The sequence below is a fragment of the Aquarana catesbeiana genome, linkage group LG12 (genome assembly GCF_042186555.1).
Source record: "Aquarana catesbeiana isolate 2022-GZ linkage group LG12, ASM4218655v1, whole genome shotgun sequence".
In the NCBI taxonomy this organism is placed as follows: Eukaryota; Metazoa; Chordata; class Amphibia; order Anura; family Ranidae; genus Aquarana; species Aquarana catesbeiana.
In genome coordinates this window covers 145,455,742-145,474,851 of record NC_133335.1, presented here as the reverse complement: position 1 = coordinate 145,474,851, position 19,110 = coordinate 145,455,742, and the positions used below count along the sequence as shown (strand labels likewise).

Below are 19,110 nucleotides of genomic sequence, written 5' to 3'. Positions count from 1 at the left end.
CACATGTGTGGGACTTTTTGACAGTCTAACAACATACAGGACCCCGAAAACCAATCTTCACACCTTCAGGCGTTCTAAGGGCGTACATTTTTTATTTCACTCCTCACTGCCTGTCCCAGTTTCGGAGGCCATGAAATGCGATTTTTTTCAAACGCAATCTTTTTGGAAAAAAAACACTTTAATTTTAATGCACTAAAACACACTATATTGCCCAAATGTTCAAGGATATAAAAAAGATGATCTTATGCTGCGTACATGGATACCAAACTCAACATGCTTTAACATTGCGCACAAACTTGCAGAGGCGACAAACTACATAAATTTTTAAAAGCCTTTAAAATCCTCTTTCAGGTTACTACTTTAGATTTACAGAGGAGGTCTACTGTTAAAATGACTGCCCTCGATCTGACCTTTGCGGTGATACCTCACATGCATGGTGCAATTGCTGTTTACATATGACACCAGACCGACACTTGCGTTCACCTTTGCGCGTGAGCACGGGGGGGGGACAGGGGTGGCTTTTTTAATTTTAATTGTTTATTTTATGTATTATTTATTTTGCTTTTTTTGTTTTATTTTTAAACTGTTCCTTTCATTTTTTTTTTTTTTTTTTTTTTTAATTTATTTTATTTTTTATTTTTATTGTTATCTCAGGGAATGCAAATATCCCCTATGATAGCAATAGGTAGTGACAGGTAATCTTTTTAAAAAAAAAAAAAAAAAAAAAAATTGGGCTCTATTAGACCCTAGATCTCTCCTCTGCCCTCAAAGCATCTGACCACACCAAGATCGGTGTGATAAAATGCTTTCCCAATGGCGCTCTTTCTATCTGGCGAAACCTAAGTCATGAAATGCTTGTAGCTTCCGGTTTCTTAGGCCATAGAGATGATTTGAGCCGTTCTGGTGTCAAATTAGCTCTGGAACCACTTTGGAACCATCGGCTACATTCTCAGGTTCCCTGTTGGAAGGGGGGCGATGACATTTCCTCCCACTGCTTGTAAAAGCAGTCTAGAGGCTAATTAGCTGCTAGGATTGCTTTTACATGAAAGCCGACCGCTGGCTGAAAAGAATGGTACCAAGATGATACCTAAACCTACAGGCATCATTCTGGTATAACCACTCAAAGTCCAGCAACATACCAGTAAGTTGCTGGTCCTTGTTGGGCATGTATTGTAATGTTTTTTTTTTTTCACGCAGGCTGTGGGCTGAACGAAAAAGAGATTGATCGTTGGGTATGCCCACCATTAGAATACCGCCCTTCATCCACCCACTTCTAATGATGGCCATACATGCACCATTTTTTTAACTGTGGTGGTGAAATCACCTCCTACAGCGCTGGAGTCACTGATTTTCATATCGTGAGAGCAAACGCTGTTGCTGTCAAGATAAATAAATCAGTGCTGCAGCTGAATGGCGTACCTAAAAAGCAAACAATGGTAACAATAAAACATTACCTCAACAAAACTTGATTTTGTAATGGAATCTGTGCCTAAAAAATATACGCCTAAGCATGGGGGCAATCCGCCCCTAATGTTAAGAGCAAATCGCTCCTCCACCCCTGCCCCCATGCTTCGGCATATATGCTCCTTTTTTTTTTTTTTTTAACTGTGGTGGTGAAATCACCTCCTACAGTGCTGGAGTCACGGCTTTACGTATCATGGGAGAAAACGCTGTTGCTGTCAGAATAAATAAAGCCATGCTGCAGCTGAATGGCATACCTCCTAAGCAAATGATGGTTAACAATAAAGCAAAGTAACATTACAGTATAACTGTAAGACATACCATACCTGCAAAGCAAATACAATAAAACATTACAGTTCCAAAATACAGTAACAATAGAGAGAGAACAATAGATATAGAACAATAGAGAGCAAACATAAGAGAGGCAACAATAGAGAGAGAAGAAAAATAAAACCACAACGATTTTTTTGGCTTTTTTTTTGCACTTTTATATAAACTGTAAACATTTCAGATTAGGTTCTCTCAAAATGTGATGGCCGTGTCATCTTTGGAGACCCTGTGTAAGTGTGCCTAGGTCTGTGCAATGCTGTACCCTATGTTAATACTCCACTAGTGTGTGTTTGTGGTAGTGTTCGAAACAGTCACCAATGCAAAGACCAGGTTGGTCAGGACAGGAGGGACAATAAAAGTGGGGTGTCACGTCTATATCCGCGCTTTCTACAGACACAACATCTTTGGGGATTTTTTTGGGTAGGGGTACTAGGGAGGACATGCAGAAAATGTTTCTCATGCAGCCGGCTCACTACATTTGGATTGGGAAGTTGGGCCACAGCACCGTCTGGAACCGAAGGGCTGTGATGATCTCTTCCTGGAATTTAAAGGAAAGATCCAGTTCATCCTGAAGCTTTGTATAGCACATAAGCATTGAGCAGAGCCAGTTGGCATAAGTATACAGACACTTTTTTTATACCAGCGTCTGGCCTTACGGGCTGTTAGGTACTGCGCCAACAACTGGTTGTTGAGATCCACCCCTCCCATATTAGGGTTATATTCGTGGACACAGAGGGGTTTCTCCACAACACCAGTCACCCCGAGGGCGACAGAGTTCATTATCATTGAAATACATGAACCACAAGATCTACTCGTATTGTGTCCTGGTCATGGAGTCAGAGAACACGGGCATATGGTAAATTGGGTCAGTGGACCAATATGACCGCAACTCACTTTTTTTAGTTATGCCCATGAGGAGGGATAGACCCAGGAAGGTCTTAAATTCGGAGACCATAATAGGTTTCCAATCTCTGGCAAGGGTTAACTGGGGATTAGCGGCGATGAATTCACCAGCATATAAATTGCTTTGGTCCACAATAGATCTATAGAGATCTTCTGTGAAAAACAGCGAATAAAAATTAAGTGACGTAAAATCAACTGTTTCCACCTGAATTCCGGGTTGGCCAGTGAATGGGGAAGTGCGGGTGCTGCAGAAGTGGTGGGCTCCCAATTCAGATTGGCAAATGCAGCAGGAAGGGCACTATGGGCTCGACGGGCCTGTCTTTATATTCTTGGTGGCTGTGGGACACTAGTGCTAGCCACCTTACCAGCTTGAACTGCACTTATGGGCCTCGCCACGTCACCACGTGATACTCCAGTGCTGAATGTACGACCAGGACATACTAGGCTGCTGGTGCTTGCCAGATCACCAGAAGGATGAGCGTCACTAGTACTGGCTCTCTGCTCCATACGAGAGCCCTGCGGTTCTTGCACCTCAACAACAGCAGAAGAACGGGGTCGGGTATGCCTGACCTTGGCAGGGACCACTACTCCGTCGTCAGAGCTATCTGTCAGGGTGCCGCTGCTGTCTACGGGTTCGTATTCTGAGCCTAAATCTGACAGATGGGTGAGTTCCTCTTCACTCTCATCTGTCATGTTCAGAAACGTGCAGGCCTCTTCACTAGTGTACCTTCGATTGGACATTTTGGCCTCTAAATTTACTGGTACGCTAGTGAGACTCACCGAAAAAAAGAGCACTGACTGTCAGCAACTGCTTCCAACGCTACCAAAAAAGCTGTTGGCGTTCGCAGTGATCAGGCCTGACTCTGCGAATGCTGCAGTTATGTGTTTAGTGTTTTGTAAGTGACAGTGATCGATTGATACTGCACTTGGGTGGGCTGGGCTGGGCAAAGGGGCTAAACGCAGGTGTTAGCTGGTATCCGGGCTGATCCCGCTAACACTGCATTTTTGGGAACCCTAAATTACTGGGGACGCTAGTATAGATCTGATCAGATCAGATATTGATCCATTCAGACACTATACTACTATGGGAGGTGTATGGTGCGTATGTGGGTGTTAGCTCTACTGGCACTAATCTGACGCTGCCCGGGGTGACGCAGACCCTAATTGACGCTAAAACCTAACTGATATCACCTGCCAGGTGATCGGGGGGTAAAACCTTTTATTAGGTAATATACAGCGGGTGCCCTGACGCTATAAAAAAAATAACTAACTGACCAGCGTCACCCATGACACTAATACGGTGATCACTGGTGACGGGATGTTCAAGGGGTTAAACCTTTATTAAGGGGCTACTACTAAGTACCCTAATGCTGATTAGTGTCACAAATGACACCAGTACAGTGATCAAAGAAAAATATGAACACTGCACTGGGTGACACAGTGACAGGGAGTGAAGGGGGGGGGGGGTGAAATATGTGCCTATGTGTACTGTGTCAGTGTAGTGTTGGTGCAACTCATGTTTGGATGTCCTCTCTCCTCTGGAATGGAAAAGAATTCCAGAGAGGGAGATGATATCACTTCCCCTGTCTGTGTTTACACTTACACAGGCAGGGGACAATTTCATTTGTCAGGACCGATCAGCAGGTCCAGGCCAGAAATCATCGGCCTGGTCCTGGAGACTGATCGGTTCTGAAACAAATCCGATCATCGCGGCCGCCTAGGGGGGGCGTGCGCGCTCGACGTAACATAACATCGCTTCGCCCACCCGTGCCATTCTGCCGCAGTAAAACTGTGGCGGCTGGTCGGGAAGTGGTTAAGGCAATTCGAAAGCGCTGCCCATTCCAATGAGCAGGGGCTTTTTGGAGAGCTGTATACAGCGCTCCAACCCGCCCCAAAGATGCTGCTTGCAGGACTTGTTTTCCCATCCCGCAAGCGCACCGCCCCAGTGTGAAAAAGCACACTGGAATGAAATGAGAGGTGGTTTTGAGGCGCTTAGCAGAGGCTATTTCTAGCGCTGAAGCACCTGAAAACCACCCCATTGTGAAAGGGGTCTTGGAGTTTAATATTGGAGGACTGTGGGGGTTTCTCACATTTAATCACAGAAGAAATGTGTAGTTTGGCACAATTTTTGGAACCTTTCACTGTGTGTGTGTGTGTATATGTGTATGTATTTTTTTATATATATATTTATACATAACATACACTACATTTTTCATTTATTTATAATTTTGGTTTATGGAACAATTTTTTTTTTTTATTTTTTTTTTTTAATGGGGTTGTTATTATATTAATAGTATACACATTTTTAGTTTTGTTTTAAGTGCAGCACATTGTTTAAAGTGATTGTAAAGGTAATTTATTTTTAAAGTAATAAATAAGGTATACTTACCTCACTGAGCCAGTGAGGAGTGAGAGTGTGCACCGATGCATTCAGGTAAAAAAATGTTTACACAACTTTAATTTTATATTTGGCCATGTGCAGCTATCACCCATGCTTGCGATTTCTAGTTGATTCTTTAGGGCCATTTGTGACCCAAACTTGACTCAAGCTACTAAAGTATAGATACCGTTAAATAAAATACACCATTCTGAGTTAGCCTTTTAATAAATGGGCACATTTTGCTAGTAGATAGTAATCCTGTTTATTGCTGGTATTCTATAGATGTTATTATAATTTCTGAGAAAAAAAAAAAACATCATTATTATTTCAGGTACTTGTATAGCGCCGTAAACTTACGCAACGCTTTACATACATATATATAGTTTAATACTCTTTTGGTTTAGCCATGTTTTCAATCATACAATTATTGCAACTATAAACCCAACTGAATGTATAAATAACAACGCTTGCAGAATATTAAACCACAATTGAATGATGTGCTCAAACATTACCAGTGACAATATATCAAAATACAAAATAGATGACCGTCTATATTAAAGTGCTGGGTGCTCCAAAAAGATGTAAATAAAGTGCATCAGTGATTCAGGAAAAATAGTGTCAGTGTGCCGCACTTTGGACCATCAGCTTTACAGTCTGGGGTCAAAAAAGCTGTGATCTGGTGTATGAGGAGTACACTTTCAGAAAATTTTCCATAGGGGTATGGTAAATCGACTATAGTAGGAGAAAACCACAAAGAAAAAACAATAGTGAAGTACCGCTAATACTGTATGTACTGCGCAATCAAAAACGCCACTCACAAGATAGCTGAAATGAAACGGGCATCACTGTAAGATCCAGGTTCGCCGCTGGTCGGCGCGTGTTCCACGAGCGCAGGTTAGCAAAACCGGAAATACGTCAGCGCGTTTAGCCCCTCCTCCAAGGCGCCAAGGACATTACTTCCGGTTTCGGATAATGGATGAGGTTTCCTTCTCCTCTTTGGGTTTGCTAAAACCCCCACAGGGTTCTCATGCTTTCCCTATGCACCCGTTACTGGAGAAACTGATTTATGCTGATTGGAATCACCCAGATAAGCAGTTTTTTCCCCCTAAGAAATTTTCATTTCTTTACCCTATGGAGAAAAAGTTCTCAGAGAGATGGGATTTGCCAGCAGTGGATGCTGTTATCGCCTCTGTGAACAGGAGTTTAACTTGTCCAGTGGACAATGTACAAGTATTTAAAGATCCAGCTGATAAAAAGTTGAAATCTCTGCTAAAAGCCTCATTTGCTGTAGCCGGTGCGATGGTACAGCCTGCAGTAGCAGCAATAGGCATCTGTCAATCCCTTCGGGATCAACTCAAGCAGGTTATTAAAGTTCCTGCTCAAGCTGATGAGGCCCAAAGTTTAGCTGAGCTACCTAGGGCCCTATACTTTGCAGTGGATGCTATCAAGGATTCCATCCATCATGCGTCTCGCCTTGCGCTTATGTTGATACAGATGCGCAGGACTCTGTGGCTTAAAAATTGGTCAGCCGAGTTACCATGCAAGAAGCTCTTGGCTGGGTTTCCCTTTCATGGAGAAAGGTTGTTTGGGGAAGATTTGGATAAGTATATCCAAAAGATTTCTGGGGGTAAGAGTACCCTTCTGCCTGTTAAGAAAAAGTATAGGCGGCCTTCTTTTAAGACTTCCCTTTTTATGCCTGGGGCAACAGCCTCCAGGCAGTATTGACGGCCTCCACTGTCAGGGGCAAAGGGTAAGCCTCATAACCAGACACATGTCTACAAAAAGTCCGGGGGTCAGAAGTCCACAAAACAGAATCCCAAGGCTTCCTTGTGAAGGGGTGCCCCCGCTCGATCGAATGGGTGGAAGACTGCGGTGGTTTTCAGAAACTTGGCAAGAGGAAATCCAAGGCAAGTGGGTCTTCTCTGTAGTAGCCCAAGGCTACAAACTAGAGCACCAAGAGTTTCCACTACACGTTTTCAAAAATCAAACGTTCCCAAGGACCCAGTAAAGAAAAAGTCCTTATTTCTGGCAATGGACTGATTACTGTGTCGGAAAGTGATAATAGAGGTTCCCTCAGAAGAGAGGGACATGGGGTTTTATTCAAATCTCTTTATGGTACCAAAATCAAATGGAGATGTCAGACCCATTCTAGATCTCAGGAATCTGAATCACTTCGTAAACATCCACTCCTTTCGAGAGGAGTTGATTTGGTCAGTTTCCTCCCTACAGGGAGGAGAGGTTCTAGCATCCATAGATATCAAGGATGCATATTTACATGTGCCAATATTTCCCGCTCACCAGAAGTTTCTGCGCTTTGCGGCAGAGCAGCACCACTTTCAGTTTGTGGCCTTGCCTTTCGGGTTAGCCAATGCTCCCCGACTGTTTACAAAAGTGTTAACCCCAGTACTAGCAAGACTAAGGGGCCAGGGTATAGCAGTGATAGCATACCTAGACAACCTGCTACTGGTAGATCAGTCAATAGCAGGGTTAAATCTAAGGGTGTCCAGATCAGTCAGTTATCTGAGACACCTGGACTGGATTCTCAAACTAGAGAAATCATCCTTACAGCCGGTAAGAAGGCTGAAGTATTTGGGTCTGGTCATAGACACAACCCAGGAAAGGGTGTTCTTGCCTCAGACAAGGGTCAACACTCTGAGAGCTGGTCAGGCGGTCAAGGCAAAGAAGGGTCCTTCCATTCGCCTTTGCATGAGACTACTAAGGAAGATGGTAGCTTCCTTCAAAGTGGTTCCCTATGCCCAGTTTCAGTCAAGACTGTTGCAACACAGCATTCGGTCTGCTTTGAACAAACGGATCCAAGCCTTGGATTATCCAATGAATCTGGCTCCAAAGGTACGCCAGAGTCTCAACTGGTGGTTGATAACCAGGAATTTACAGAAGGGGATATCCTTCATTCCAGTTTCCTGGAAAGTACTAACAATGGATGCCAGCCTATGGTGCTGGGGAGCAGTTCTAGAAGAGACCACTGTTCAAGGGAAGTGGTCAGAGTCCGAGAAGACCTTGCCCATCAATATCCTTGAGATTCAGGCAGCACGTCTGGCTCCAATAGCCTGGACGTCCAGGCTGCAGAATGCTCCTGTCAGGATACAATTCAACAATGCCACATCAGTGTCCTATATCAATCAGCAAGGGGGCACCAGAAGCCACGCTGCCCAAAGGGAGGTGGACCATAGTATGTCTTGGGCAGAGAAACATGTTCCTTGCCTGTCTGCAGTTTACATTCCAGAAGTGGAAAATTGTCAGGCAGATTTTCTGAGCCGTCAACAGTTGTTGCCGGGAGAATGGTCTCTACATCCTGATGTCTTTTTGGCCATATGCCAAAGATGGGGTACGCCAGATGTAGATCTATTGGCGTCCAGGTTCAACAGGAAGTTGGACAACTTTGTGGCGAGAACAAGGGATCCACTTGCACTCGGAGTAGATGCGTTAGTGATCCCATGGAATCAGTTTTCACTGATTTATGCATTCCCTCCAGTTCAGCTGCTACCATGGCTGCTTCACAGGATCAGGGAAGAAGGGAAGCCGGTAACCCTAGTGGCCCCGGCATGGCCCAGAAGACCCTGGTATGTAGGGATCCTGAGAATGGCAGTAGGGGAGTCTTTGACTCTTCCAACTCTTCCGGACCTGCTGTCGCAGGACCGGTATTCCATCATGCCTTACTAACGCTAAATTTAACGGTGTGGCTATTGAAGCCCACATTCTAAAAAATCGGGGGCTTTCAGGTTCGGTAGTAACCACCCTGATTAATGCCAGAAATCCAGCCTCCAGGACCATTAATTACAGGGTCTGGAAGGCCTACATCACTTGGTGTGAAACCAAGGGTTGGCATCCTCATAAGTATGTCATAGGAAGAATTCTGGCCTTTCTACAATTGGGAGTAGAAATGAAGCTGGCCTTGAGTACAATCAAAGGTAAGATTTCGGCCTTGGCAGTGTTTTTCCAAAGGCCGCTTGCTTCGCACTGTTTAGTCGGGACATTTATACAAGGGCTAACTCTGATAACTCCGCCAGTTAGAATACCCTTGTGCCCATGGGATTTGAATCTGGTTTTGTCGGTGTTGCAAAGACAACCCTTTGAACCTATACGGAATATTTCTTTGATCTTTTTGAGAAGGAAATTGGTATTCCTAGTTGCGATAATCTCTGCAAGCAGAGTATCAGAATTGCCTGATTTCTCCTGTAAAAAGCCATACTTAATCATTGATAAGGATAAGGTTGTGCTGCGTCCGCATCCAACCTTTTTGCCAAAGGTAGTGTCTGGTTGTCATCTGAATCAAGATGTTTCCTTACCTTCCTTTTTTCCAGAACCTTGTTCTGCAGAAGAAAAATTATTACATTCTCTCGATGTAGTGAGAGCAATTTAAAGCCTATCTGAAAGCAACTGCTCAGATACGGAAAACTGATATTTTGTTTGTGTTGCCGGAAGGCCCTAGAAAGGGTCAGGAAGCATCGAAATCTACTGTTGCTAAGTGGACTCGTCAGGTGATTAGTCAGGCTTATGGCCTGAAAAGAAGGGTTCCTCCCTTTAAGATTAAAGCGCACTCTACCAGGGCAGTCACTGCTTCATGGGCAGTGCATCACCAAGCCTCTGTGGCTCAGGTTTGCAAGGTGGCTACTTGGCCTTCAGCACATACATTCACGAGATTCTATTAAATGGATGTAAGATGGCAGGAGGACACCGCCTTCGGGCGCAGTGTTCTGCAGGCAGCAGGATAGGTCCTCACGCCTGGCGACTGCTATTTGCGTGTCTCCCTCCCCTCAGGTGGCAATGCTTTGGGACATCCCATATAGTTATTACTATGGTGCTCTGTGTCACGTGATGTACGATAAAGAAAATAGGAAAATAAAAGTGAAAATAAAATGAAAATAAAAATAAAATAAAAATAAAATTGAAAATAAAAAAAAGAAGATAATGACAAAAACAGTCACCAGTGGGACAAACAATTCAATCCAATTCTATATTTAGGCCAAAGGGACTCATAGTACCGAGCCTATGTATCCATTTGGTCTCGTTTTGCGAGACAGATTTCTTGAGGTTGGATCCTCTTTAATACCCCTCCACTTAATCTATTCCACAGAACTTCAAACCCCTAGTATCTCCATTGTGGAACAATCTGAAATGATTGGACAAACTGTGGTGCTTGAAACCTTTTTTGATTCTGTTGACATGCTCCCTTAGCCTAATCCCCAACTTCCTTGTGGTCCTCCCCACATACTGGAGACCACAAGGACAGGACAGAAGGTAAGTGACGTGTAGTCCCACACGTGCTAAACTTCTTAATCTCAAAGGATTTCCCCCGAGAGTAAGATTTGAAACGTGTTGTCTTGATCGCGACCGCCGGGCACGTGCATCGGTTCCGGTGTCGCGAGTGTGCCCCCTAGTGGTCAAAAGGCGAGCCGACATATAGCTACAACGGTTCTCCCAAGGGAGCCAACCTGCTGCAGTATAACTGCGGCGGCTGGTCGGGAAGAGATTAATTCTCTGCAAGCGCTGTTATTTATACATCCATTCTTGAGGTTCAGTACCTTTTGTAATAGCTGCCGCAGTCCATTCATTCGTATATTCACCTAGTGCGAGTTTTATCTAGTGTATGTGTGTATGTGTGTGTATATATATATATATATATATATATATTACCAATTGTTTTTCTAGGCATCATGGGATTACAATGGGCAAAGCACCTTGGGAATTCCGTGAAAGTCACGCTTAATGACATTAGTGACAGCTCAACTGCTATGATTCGGGAAAACTGTCAACTTAACCAGATGAAGGTGTTAATGAAAAGTGAAGAGAAATCTGAAGCAGTGGTCATAGATAAAGATGTGGAAGAATTTGTGAACACAGTAGAAGTTACACAGATGGATGCCAATGTTCTAATGCATACACGGTCTTTTGATTTCATGTAAGTCAAAAGTGGTTTTTACAAACTGTTTTGCCAGTGTGTAGATGATTCTTAATTTAAGAGACAGTTTTAGGGAAAACAATTCTAATTGTATGGTAAATAGCTTTGCACATTATAAAGCAAAACCAATAAAAGTCAGTTATTTTTGTGAATTTAACTCATTAAATGTAATTGTGAAGAATCTGTAATATTTTCTCCAGCAATCCTCTTTCAGTTTGGTAGCCACAGGTGGAAACAAGGAAGAAATATTTGTCTTCAAAGAGTGACAGTAGACTTAATGCGGAACTTTACCCTTAACAACTTGGTAAAAAATGATGTTCTTTAGCAAGCAGCATACATTTCACATTAATAATTATGCTACCAAAATTAGTGTGTACTGGATATTGCCTCCTGCATTGTTCCTGTTTCTTCTTGCTGGATGCTGCCATTTTATTGAAGCCCAGAGCCCATGAACAGCAGTAAATCATAAAGCGGAACTAAACCCATTGATATAACGGTTTTAAAAAAGTTTGTGGTCGGTGTCATAAAATTTCTCTCGACTTTTGAAAATCCTCAACCTCCTCACCAAACAGCTGTTTGCTTGTCTTCACTGTGCATTTTGGGTCCTGGAAAATTATATACCTGAGCGGCGTGCCAGCTGATGCATGACGTCAGCGTGAGCACTGCGTCCATCCCCGCCCCTGCCACTAACACGTCCCTAGGCTGCTCTAGTAACCTGTACCGAAGGAAAGTGGGAGGGGGAGATAGAGGGGGCGGGCCCCGTGCATAGCACTGTGTGTATGTATATATGTATGTGAGATTGAGGAAAAACATAGAGCTGTGCCTGTGATCTTTGTCAAGCCTTTGCATAGAAGACATCCCTCATCAATATGAGCATCCACACTGCATGATGTACATAACGTGAAGGGCTGTGTAATCTGTTCAGGAACGAAAACGGCAGCCTGACACACGGAGCCTCTGCTTACACAAATCTGTCTGTGCACAGCCTTGCAAAATACATATATGGAAGGTCAAGGAAAATTATAGAGAGCAGTGTCTGATCTCTGTCAAGTGCTGGGGGCTGAATCGCCTCCGCTGCTTTTCCTCCAATCAGGGGCCAAATAAGCTGAGTGAGAGTTTCCCTGTAGCCTTCACACTGGAGACTTGTACACCATCATCATGGCGTCCCAGGACGGTGGGTACCGCTTCCTCCGAGGGCAAAGCGCATGTGTGACCCGCTTTGGGGTCACTGGTGGCTTAGGGAGGAGGAGAGGGCCCCTGGGTGGCCGGTGGAGGAGGAGAAGAGGGCCCCTGGGTGGCCGGCGGTGGAGGAGAGGGCTCCTAGGTGGCTGGTGGAGGAGGAGAGGGCCCCTGGGTGGCCGTGGGAGGAGAAGAGGGCACCTGGGTGGCTGGGGGATAAGGAGAGGACCCCTGGTTGGCTGGGGGAGGAGGAGAGGATCCCCCCGGTGGCACACAGAGGGCTCAGTCGTGTAGGAGAGCACACAGAGGGCTCAGTCGTGGTAGGAGAGCACACAGAGGGCTCAGTCGTGGTAGGAGAGCACACAGAGGACTCAGTCGTGGTAGGAGAGCACACAGAGGGCTCAGTCGTGGTAGGAGAGCACACAGAGGGCTCAGTCGTGGTAGGAGAGCACAGAGGGCACAGTCGTGGTAGGAGAGCACACAGAGGGCTCAGTCGTGGTAGGGGGAGCACGCAGAGGGCTCAGTTGTGTAGGCAGTGGCATAGCGTGGGTTTCAGCGCCCGGGGCAAGGCAAGTAGTTTGCGTCCCCTAACCCGTGGACTATGTAACTTACAGCATAATGGACCAGCTCTTCCAATTTTGGCCAACCCTGGGGCCATCTACTACTTCACCAAAAAGCCAGGGACTCTCTGCCAACCACCCTGGGGGCCCTTTCTTCCTCCCCCATTCACCTTGGGGCCCTCTCTTACTCTAAACGCCCAGGTGCCCTCTTCTCCTCCAAACGTCCATCCAGAGGCTCTCTTCTTCACTAAATGGCCACCCAGGGGTCCTCTCCTTCTCCCACGGCCACCCAGAGGCCCTCTTCTCCTTCAAAAGCCACCAGTGACCCCAAAGCGGGTCACACATGCACTCTGCCCTTGGGGGTCCCGGTAACCACTGTCCTGGACCGCCATGATGATGGTGTACAAGTCTCCAGTGTGAGGGCTACAGGGAAACTCGCATTTAGCTTCTTTGGCCCCTGGTTGGAGGAAAAGCAGCAAAGGCGATCCAGCCTCCCAGCAGCACTTGACAGAGAACACCAGACACTGCTCTATAATTTTCCTTGACTTCCCATATATGTATTTTGCAGGTCTGTGCACAGACAGATTTGTGTAACCAGAGGCTTCATGTGTCAGGCTGCTGTTTTTGTTCCTGAACAGATTGCACAGCCCTTCACATTATGTACATCATGCAGCGTGGATGCTCATATTGATGAGGAATGTCTTCTATGCAAAGGCTTGACACAGATCACAAGCACGGCTCCGTTTTTCCTCGACCTCCCATACATACACACAGTGCTATGCACGGGGCCCGCCCACCTCTCCAAGCACCGCTCTATCTACCCGAGCCTCGGTTCAAGAACGAGGTGTTGCTTGTAATGTGTCCTATATAGGCGCTGGACCCTTGTTAAGTTGGTATTCCTGGTCAATCTTGCCCAAGGTAAACCAGAAAGGGTGCTTTACAGGTCCAGGGGTGTGGACCCCAAGATATGGGGGACCCGGTCCCTGAAGGTCCTTAGAGGCGCTACCCGCCGTGATGGGGGAAGATTGTGCCTGGTAAAACAGGCCCTGCTGCTTGGGATGGTGAGTACTCCCTTTGGGAATTTTATATATTTTATTTTATTTTAATTTTATATCCGGCGTGTGTGCGCGCCGTCTGTGTGCGTGTGCGCCGCTGCTGTGCGAGTCGCAGATGCGCCGCGTCTGCCAGGACGGCGCATGCGCCGTGTGGTGGGCATGCCGTTGATCACGCTGATGCGCGCGCTCACTCTCAGGCTAAGGCTTTTATACGGATGGAGCTCCTGGCGTGCACATGGACAGCACAGAGCGATAGTGGGCACGTGAGTCTGGAGGTCTTGGACACAATTGTGACAAGTTGAAGGCTGGTTGTAGTTTGTGGGGAGTACTCCTTTTCTTCCTCATGTGTAAGCAGTGTCTTCCAGAAAACGAGGTATAGGGAACAAGGCAAACACAGGGGTAAGAGTACCTCCTTTAAAAACAGGAGACCAACCCCATGCTGATGCAGCCTCAGTTTCTCCTGAAAGACCTGCGGCATCTGGCCTGGCTGAGCCATTACATTTGTCAGGCATAGTGGCCACTACCAATATACCTGCCTCGGCTTATGTTACAAAGGATGATTTGGCATCTGCCTTAGCGGGCCTTGAGGGCAAAATAGCTGGCATGATTGCCTCTGTAACACAGGGGGGGAGGAAGCATAATAGATCTCCCTCCCCTGAGCCTGGGCCAAGTGGAGAGTCACTAGAGCACCAGGACTCTTATAGCCAGATGGGTCCAGGTGATCTGGAACCAGAGTGGGCGGAGGATTTGGAAGAGGTGGTCATAAAAGACCAGGAGGAAGAAGAGGCTGAAGAATCCTCGGCTGAGGACTCTGGCTCTGAAGAGCCAATTTCAGCCTCCCATTCTCAAAAATTTGTAATCCAATCTCTAATTGAGATGGTACGAATTGGGTTACCCCTGGTTCAGGAGTCTGGACTCTCCTGTTCCACTTTGGGATCTTTGCGACCTCAGCAAATTTCCCAAGCGTTCCCTTTGCATCCGTTACTGGAGCAGGTGGTTCACGCGGACTGGGAGCACCCTGACAGGATATACTTGCCTCCAAAAAAGGTTTTCTATCTTATATCCTATGGAGGAGAAGTTCAGGAATAAATGGGGGACACCTTTGGTGGACGCTGCCATATCTTCAGTAAATAAAAGTTTAACCTGCCCAGTGGATAATGCCCAGGTATTTAAGAATCCGGCTGATAAAAGGCTAGAGTCCTTATTTTTAAAGCCTCCTTTTCTGTGGCTGGTGCAGCAGTTCAGCCAGCAGTTGCAGCTATTGGGATTTGCCAATCCCTAAAGGATTGCTTTAAAAGGTTGGTAAAGAACTTACCTTGCCAGGAGGAATCTGCTGAGGATTCCTCATGCCTTATGTTTTGAAGTAGACGCATTGAAGGACTCAATCCAACAGATGTCTCGTTTTGCGTTACTGTCAATCCATATGCGCAAAGTCTTGTGGCTAAAGAACTGGTCTGCTGAGATGCCATGTAAAAGACTACTCGCAGCTTTTCCATTCCATGGAGAGCGCTTGTTAGGCGAGGATCTGGATAAATATATCCAAAAGATCTCTGGAGGAAAGGGTGCCCTACTCCCCATTAAAAGGAAAGGGAAGCAACCCTCCTATAAGATTCCCAATGCTCCAGGACCTAGTGCTTCTTCCCCTAAGCAGTATCGACGGCCTCAGCCATCTGGGTTTAAAAGACCCCAGGGTCAGAAGAAACCCTGGACCCAAAAGACACCCAAGCCCAACTCCAAATCTACCTTGTGAAGGGGTGCCCCCACTCTCACGGGTGGGGGGCAGGCTTTGGCTGTTTGGGGATGCCTGGGAAGAACTGGTTCAAGACAGATGGGTCATTTCCACTGTAAAATACGGTTACAGAATAGAGTTCCGGGAATTCCCCCCAAATCAGTTTCTGTACTCAAGGGTTCCGTCGGATCCAGAGAAAAGAAGATGCCTATTCCTAGCTTTACAGCATCCGCTGATGCAGGGGGTAATTGTAAAGGTTCCGCACGAGGAAAGGTTCAAGGGGTTTTACTCAAACCTATTCACCGTGCCGAAGCCAAATGGGGAAGTAAGGCCCATTTTGGACCTCCAAGGCTCTCATCCTCTTTGTAGACGTCCGATCCTTCCGCATGGAGTCGGTTCGTTCAATAATAAAATCTCTGAGAAAGGGAGACTATTTAGTGTCCATAGATATCAAGGACGTGTACCTTCATGCGCGATCTTCGGTCCACATCAAAGGTTCCTATGCTTCGCTGTAGAGGGCAGTCATTTCCAATTCGTGGCATTACCGTTCGGTCTGGCCACGGCCCCCAGGGTTTTCACAAAGATTCTGGCCCCAATGTTGGCTTCCCTAAGGTCTCAGAAGGTCTCCGTAGTAGGATATCCGGACGATCTTCTCCTAAGGGATTGTTCTCGTCCCATACTAGTTCAAAACGTGTCAAGAACAGTACGGTTTTACAACGCCTAGGTTGGATTCTAAATGTGGACAAGTCAGCTCTTTGTCCGACCCAAGCCTTGGTGTACCTGGGTCTGGTCTTGGACAGCTCTTTGTCCGACCCAAGCCTTGGTGTACCTGGGTCTGGTCTTGGACACCGCCCAAGAAAGGGTGTTTCTGCCCCTCGTAAAGGTCTCCTCCATAGTGGAACTTGTCCAGAAGGTGAAAAACGAACTAACACCTTCTATTCGGCTGTGCATGAGGTTACTGGGCAAGATGGTGTCGTCCTTCAACGCAGTGCCATATGCACAGTTCCACTCCAGAGTGTTCCAGAACACTATTCTAAGGGCCTGGAACAAGTCGGCTCGAACCTTGGATCAACCTATGGTTCTATCTCCACAGGTACTATGGAACCTCCCCACCAGTAGAATGGAAGGTCGTAACTACAGACGCCAGTCTTCTCAGCTGGGGAGCAGTCCTAGAGGAGGCGTCTGTTCAGGGAATATGGTCCCAGACAGAAAGGACCCTGCCCATCAATCTATTGGAGATTCGGGCAGCTTGTCTGGCTCTGCGATTCTGGACTTCCAGATGGCAGGGTCTTCCTGTCGGAGTCCAGTCCGACAACTCCACGGTAGTGGCATATATCAACCACGAGGGAGGTACCAGGAGTCGGGCAGCCCAAAGAGAGGTAAATCATATATTGACTTGGGCAGAAAAACATGTGCCGTTTCTGTCGGCAGTGTTTATCCCGGGGGTGGACAATTGGCAGGCACATTTCCTAAGTCGCCAGAAATTGTTGCCAGGGAAATGGTCCCTGCATCCCGAGGTTTTTCTACAGATCTGCCAATACTGGGGGACCCCAGATGTGGATCTGCTGGCATCCAGATTCAGTGCCAAGCTGGACAGGTTTATATCCAGGACCAAGGATCCGCTTGCTGTCGGGATAGACGCATTAGTAGTTCCTTGGGATCAGTATTCTCTGATATATGCCTTCCCTCCGGCCCAAATCCTGACGCACTTATTACGCAGAATACAGGAGGAACAAAAAACAGTGATTCTAGTGGCCCCAGCGTGGCCCCGGAGATCCTGGTACTCGGAGATTGTGAAGTTGGCAGTAGGGGACCCATTGGTCCTCCCATGCCGTCCAGATCTGTTGTCTCAAGGACCCATATTCCATCCTTCTTTACGGTTGCTGAATTTGATGGCTTGGCTATTGAGACCAGACTATTGAAAGACCGTGGTATTATGGGTTCAGTCTTGTCTACTTTGATAAACGCTAGAAAGTCAGTTTCTAGAGCTATCTATTATAGAGTATGGAAATCATACATTTCTTGGTGTGAGAAAAGGAAATGGAACCCTCGTAGGTATACGGTTGGAACAGTTCTTGCCTTTCTTCAAGCAGGAGTGGACTGGCTTTAGGGACAATTAAAGGACAGATTTCGGCCTTATCGTTTTTTTTCCAAAGGCCAATTGCATTCCATTCTTTGTTGCGAACCTTTGTCAAGGGAGTAACACACCTGAGGCCGCCGGTTAGACCGCCTTTATGTCCCTGGGACCTAAATTTGGTACTGTCAGCCTTACAGAGTCAACCATTTGAACCTATTAGGCATATTCCTTTTGTCCTATTGACCAGAAAATTGTTTTTTTTGGTGGCTATAACATCGGCTAGAAGGGTGTCTGAAATCGCCACCCTTTCTTGCAAGGAACCTTTTTTGATTCTTCATCAGGACAGAGTGGTCATGCGCCCTCGTCCAGATTTTCTACCGAAGGTGGTTTCCAAATTCATTTGAATCAGGATATCATTTTACCTTCCTTTTTTCCAAACCCTAAGACTAGGGAGGAAAGGTCGCTTCACTCACTAAATGTGGTGAGGGCGATCAAAGTTTACTTGAAGATGTCGGCTCCCTTTCGGAAGACTGACTGTTTTTTTGTCTTGCCTGAGGGTCCTAAGAAGGGACAGCCGGGAACAACTTCAACTATATCCAGGTGGATTCGTCAGACTATTATCCAGGCGTATGGATTAAAGAGCAGGGTTCCATCTTGGGATTTAAAAGCACACTCCACTAGAGGGATTAGTGCATCATGGGCAGTACGCCAACAGGTGTCTATGGCTCAGGTTTGCAAAGCGGCCGCTTGGTCTTCAGTTCATACGTTTACCAGGTGGATGTGAGATCTTAAAAGGAGACTGTTTTTGGCCACAGCGTGTTGCAGGCAGCTTTATAGTCTCAGGCCCGTTGGGCTTAGGGATAATGTGTCCCCCCCCCCCTCAGGTGCATTGCTTTAGGACATCCCACATAGTCATTATTATGGTGCTCTGTGTCCCTTGATGTACGATAAAGAAAAACGGATTTTTAAAACAGCTTACCTGTAAAATCCTTTTCTTGGAGTACATCACGGGACACAGAGGTCCCTCCCCTCTTTCTGGGATCGTCATTGCTTGCTACAAAACTGAGGTACTTCCGGTATAGGAGGGGTTATATGGGAGGAACCGTCTTACTATTGGTTGCCAGTGTCCAATCACCTAAAGGTAAGCGTATAACCCACATAGTCATTATTATGGTGCTCTGTGTCCTATGATGTACTCCAAGAAAAGGATTTTACGGGTAAGCTGTTTTAAAAATCAGTTTTTCTCTACTTTGTTTCAATCCAGTATCTGTGCTACAAGCCTGCCCAAGCTACTGAGTTTGCTTGGCTCTTTCCACCTAGATACTACTGGCACACACAAAATATTTGCGTAATGGTTTGTATTTACAGTACTACAAATTGTATTGCACTGAATCAAATTCACTATACATTCCCATTTTTAAGAGTAACTCTACTTTTGTTGAGAAAAAAAAAAACATTGCAAGGATTTTACCAAACTTTGTTGCAGTTTCCTACCTGTTTCTGCTCCGAAGAAAAA

The 19,110-nt window shown here is 46.1% G+C and overlaps 1 protein-coding gene across 3 annotated transcripts in view; it reads left to right on the top strand.

The window, feature by feature from the left end:
- TRMT1L (tRNA methyltransferase 1L) overlaps positions 1-19,110 on the top strand; it is a 322,764-nt gene that overhangs the window by 114,268 nt on the left and 189,386 nt on the right. For all 3 annotated transcript variants that reach the window (XM_073608381.1, XM_073608380.1, XM_073608378.1), the window contains one exon: positions 10,745-10,994. In XM_073608381.1, the coding sequence (XP_073464482.1) occupies positions 10,745-10,994 (250 nt within the window). The remainder of the gene's footprint in view (positions 1-10,744; positions 10,995-19,110) is intronic.